Here is a 3,974-nt window from a genome sequence, read left to right on the forward strand (position 1 = left end):
ACTTATCTAGCCCATGTTTCCAATACTGATCTCTAGATGCAATCCCATGTCTGATCCTACCTTATCATTCACAACTCTCTCTGTCAAGCCAGAAGCCATCATTTTTTGAAGGGTCTTCTCCTTGCTCTGAGCTTGCCTGGCCAGCTTCGCACTACCATGACCAAATCGTGCAATGTAATTCTGCAACAAAACACAGAGTTAGCCAAAAGCCACAATAACAAGGTTGAGGAGGTGCAAGGATGCCCACCTGCATGGGGAGAAAGATGTTCATGCAGCTAGGCAGATACCTTCATATGGGCAATCTGATCTTGCTCCCAGTGGAATCGCTTCATTTGATTTTCTTCTAGTTCCAAGCGAGTCTTTACGTACTGATCATAATTTCCCTAGAAAGAGACCGCAGAACATCAGATGTGCCTCAGAGAACAGCTCCTCTGTTTTTGCCACTTGCACAGGGTACCATTTACTCACCGTGTAGTACTTCAGTTTGCGGTTGTGCATGTGGATTATGTTGGTGCAGACACCATTCAAGAAGTCCTGGGAGTGGGATATCAGCACAAGGATACGCTTGAACCTGTGGCACCACACAAGTTTTAGAGACTAAGCTAGGAAAAGAATTCTTGCTCGTTGGCCCTGATGGTGACAAAGGATTTACATGCACCAGATCTCTCTTGCCTACAATCGGATTAAGAATAAAAAGATAACAGCCTTGGAGATGCTTTGGTAAATTTGGAGTAAAGCAGCTACAATCAGCTGCAGTAAGCAAATACTGCAAACACCTTTCATTGTGTTAAAACACTCTTCACCATAAGACAGTCTTCACCTGTCTTCACAAAGAGTCAAGAGCTGGCTACGCATGTGGTAGGTGACTAGTGCTACTGATGCAACTGACTCCACTGGCATCACACTTCTAAGAAGTTTCAAGCTTTGCTGCTCACTTTCACCTTGGTACAGACTACCATCTGTTAGGTACGCTATGCCTGGCTCCGCTCCAAATCTGTAAAATGACTGGTTAAAGCCTCCCAAAAAGAGAGATGTTCAAACTACTTTCCTAAAACATCTGACTTCTAAAGCAAGCATGCAAAAGGTTCAACTGACAAAGCTGATGAAAAAACCTCTGCAAATGAAAAGCCCTTCTCACAATACAGTCCTTTTAATGCACAAACCAGATAACCTAAGCTTCATAACTATTCCTAAGCTTTTTGCTTTAAGCCTTAACATTTTACCTTTGTTTATGAAAAACAGTCACTGGACATACTAGAACAAGATGAAAGTGACACACTGAGATACTACAGTTCTGTGAAAACAGAGGAACAATACGCAGAAAGATGAGCTGGAAGCCAGGTCTGGAAAGCTCACGCTACTGTTACAGCACACGGTGCTGGTACACAAGCTGCTGAGGGCTGCTCCTGTTTTTCAGGGACAAAGCTTTAACCAGGGAGTACAAAGCAGTATTTCTCATTTCTTCAGTGAGGGAGAAACAGGGTCTTGTCTTGAATTCATTAGCCTTACATCAAGAACCCTTCCACAGACACGTGAGCAGTAAGCACAAGAAGGTGTCTGGTACTGCAATATAGTTATGTAGCCACAAGAACTATAGACAGTTATTCCTGTAGCACTTGCTCACATGCTGACAAGATGTTCCAGCAGAAAAGCACAACCCACAGAAGCAGCAAACTCCTTCATGCTTACGTTTTCAGCTCTTCCTCCAACCACACACAGGCATCCAGGTCAAGGTGGTTTGTGGGCTCATCGAGCAGCAGCATGAAAGGCCGAATGAAGAGGGCTCTGAAAGGAGAGGGGAGATGACACCGTAGGGTAAATGCAGGTAACTCAAAGCCTCTCAGCTCTGCTCTGAGTTCTTAGAACTGTGTATGTGGCTCTGCAGAGTCAGGAGCAGACAGGCATTCTCCCAGGAGGCAGGAGGCAGTATACCACTCACCTAGCAAGAGCCACTCTCATTCGCCAGCCACCGCTAAAGTCCTTCAGCTTCTTCCTCTGCATGGCTGGTGTGAACCCCAAGCCGTGAAGGATACGTGAGGCCCGTGCTTCTGCCTTGTCAGCATCCAGCTCCTCCAGACGTTCATATAACTCCAAGAGTTTCTCACACTCCGCTGAAAGAGAGCCTGCCTGTCAGCACTTCTACCAATAAAGGGCTCTCAGCTGCACCTCTATACAGCTGGGAAAGCTCATAGTCCATCTGCTTTACCACTATTCAGCCCGCTCCATTCCCAAGCCTGAGACACTTCTTAAGAAGCTGCATGGAATAATTTCATCCAAAGAAGTGTAATCCCACAGGACTTTTCAACTAGTACGGGGCAGCTGGGGGAAACAGGTACCATAACATGTAAAAACTCTGCCAAGGAACCCAAATAAGACCGTTTCTTCGGTGGGGAGGGAAATGGAGGAAATGTCCCTTGTCCACAGGGACTCCGAGAAGCTTTACCATCTTCATGAGCCAGACGTTCCGCCTCTCGTTCTAACATGGCCCTCTCTGTATCCACCTCCATCACACACTGTAGAGGCGTCTTGTCACTGGGAGGCATCTCTCGGGTCAGGTGATAGATGTCAATATGCTCTGGGATGGGCACTTCTCGCTTCCCAATAGCTGACAAAAGCATGGATTTCCCTGTGTGCAGACAGACACTCCACAATTAATTGTTGGATTCAGTGAGATACAATGTCACAGAGAAACGGACGAGATGCAGTCAGATCCCATTGATGCCCTCCCTTTCCAACCCCAGAAAATCCTTGGGAATTTCTTGCCCAAGAGGCCAGAAGAATTAGAGACACAGCAGAGCCTACTGCCTCACTGCGACAGGCTGCCTTCCCAACTAAGGCTCACCACCCTAAGGACCGGATTGAGACATGAAGCTCTTTGGAAACCACTGCAGTTCAGCCCTTGCCCAGATTTAGGGAACTTTATCTCTACTGTATACTTCCTGCTGTCTAACCAGGTCTGACATCTGTTACCAGGACCACAGACTCTAAAGACTTCTAACATAGAGGAAAGTAATGCACTCATCACTAGAGAACCTAAGTGTTTTCCTGAAAGTTAAACCAGCTGGTCACTCTTACTACCTCTTCTTCAATTACACGTATTCTGCATCTCTCCACGTAGAGCATCGCCTTCTCGAGGGATTGTACAGTTGTTTTCCCATTCAGCCCAAACCACACACTCCCTACTCCTCCATACTGTGCAAGTTCTTTGACCAACAGCATCAGCATTAAGTTGATTGACACTGCTAAACAAATCCTGCAAACAGGAATCAGACAGATTCACAGACCCCAGACATCTTACCCAACTCTCCACAGAAACAAGTTCAAATGCACAGTCCAAAGCCAGAATGCAACCTCATACTTCTACCAGCAATCCTAGCAACTCCTCTTCCCGGGTGGGGAGATGGGAGAACGGAAACTGCCGTGTCCCAGCCATGTCTGTCTAACAGCCTTCTTCCTGGTTTCCAGCATTTACCACCTGCATCTGCCCAGCTTCTCAGCAGCACAGAACCTTCACCGAGTTCCAAGAAGCCCATGTCACTGCGCCCCACAGCTTACCGATCCCATTGAGTCCGATCAGGCCGTAGCGCCTCCCGGAGTTCAGCTCGAGTTTTGTATCGCTCAGCAGCTCCTGGCCGTGGAAGGTCAGTGAGAGGTTAATGATGTGCACATCAGTGCTGTTGGGATGGGAGGCCAGCACTCCTGTCACAGCACGGGCAGCAGCTTTCTTTAATTCAAAGTCCTCCAGCTCCTTTGTAAGAGCATCCACCTCTATATAAGAGACAGACCAGAAGTGTTACTGATTTACAAATACAAGGGAAGCCATGAGCCCCTGTACCAATAGGCCCAGGACCACAAAAACAACTCCCATGTCCCCACTTCTACAGAAATGTTGAGGAGGCCCAGATGCAATGACACTCAGCTTTTCAGCTTAGCAGATGGATTTATACGGTCTAACAGGAACTTCCACCTGCTCT

The 3,974-nt window shown here is 47.1% G+C and overlaps 1 protein-coding gene across 1 annotated transcript in view; it reads right to left on the minus strand.

Moving 5' to 3' along the window:
* Positions 1–3,768, minus strand: part of ABCF2 (ATP-binding cassette, sub-family F (GCN20), member 2) — a gene marked incomplete at its 5' end in the record, with an annotated part of 8,056 nt that extends 4,288 nt beyond the window's left edge. The window contains 7 exons of the mRNA XM_009575191.1: positions 61–180; positions 288–383; positions 469–571; positions 1,690–1,785; positions 1,940–2,111; positions 2,444–2,626; positions 3,556–3,768. Coding sequence (XP_009573486.1) covers positions 61–180; positions 288–383; positions 469–571; positions 1,690–1,785; positions 1,940–2,111; positions 2,444–2,626; positions 3,556–3,768 — 983 coding nt within the window. The remainder of the gene's footprint in view (positions 1–60; positions 181–287; positions 384–468; positions 572–1,689; positions 1,786–1,939; positions 2,112–2,443; positions 2,627–3,555) is intronic.
* Positions 3,769–3,974: the final 206 nt, after the last annotated feature.

Source organism: Fulmarus glacialis, unplaced genomic scaffold, assembly GCF_000690835.1.
Source record: "Fulmarus glacialis isolate BGI_N327 unplaced genomic scaffold, ASM69083v1 scaffold23670, whole genome shotgun sequence".
In the NCBI taxonomy this organism is placed as follows: domain Eukaryota; kingdom Metazoa; phylum Chordata; class Aves; order Procellariiformes; family Procellariidae; genus Fulmarus; species Fulmarus glacialis.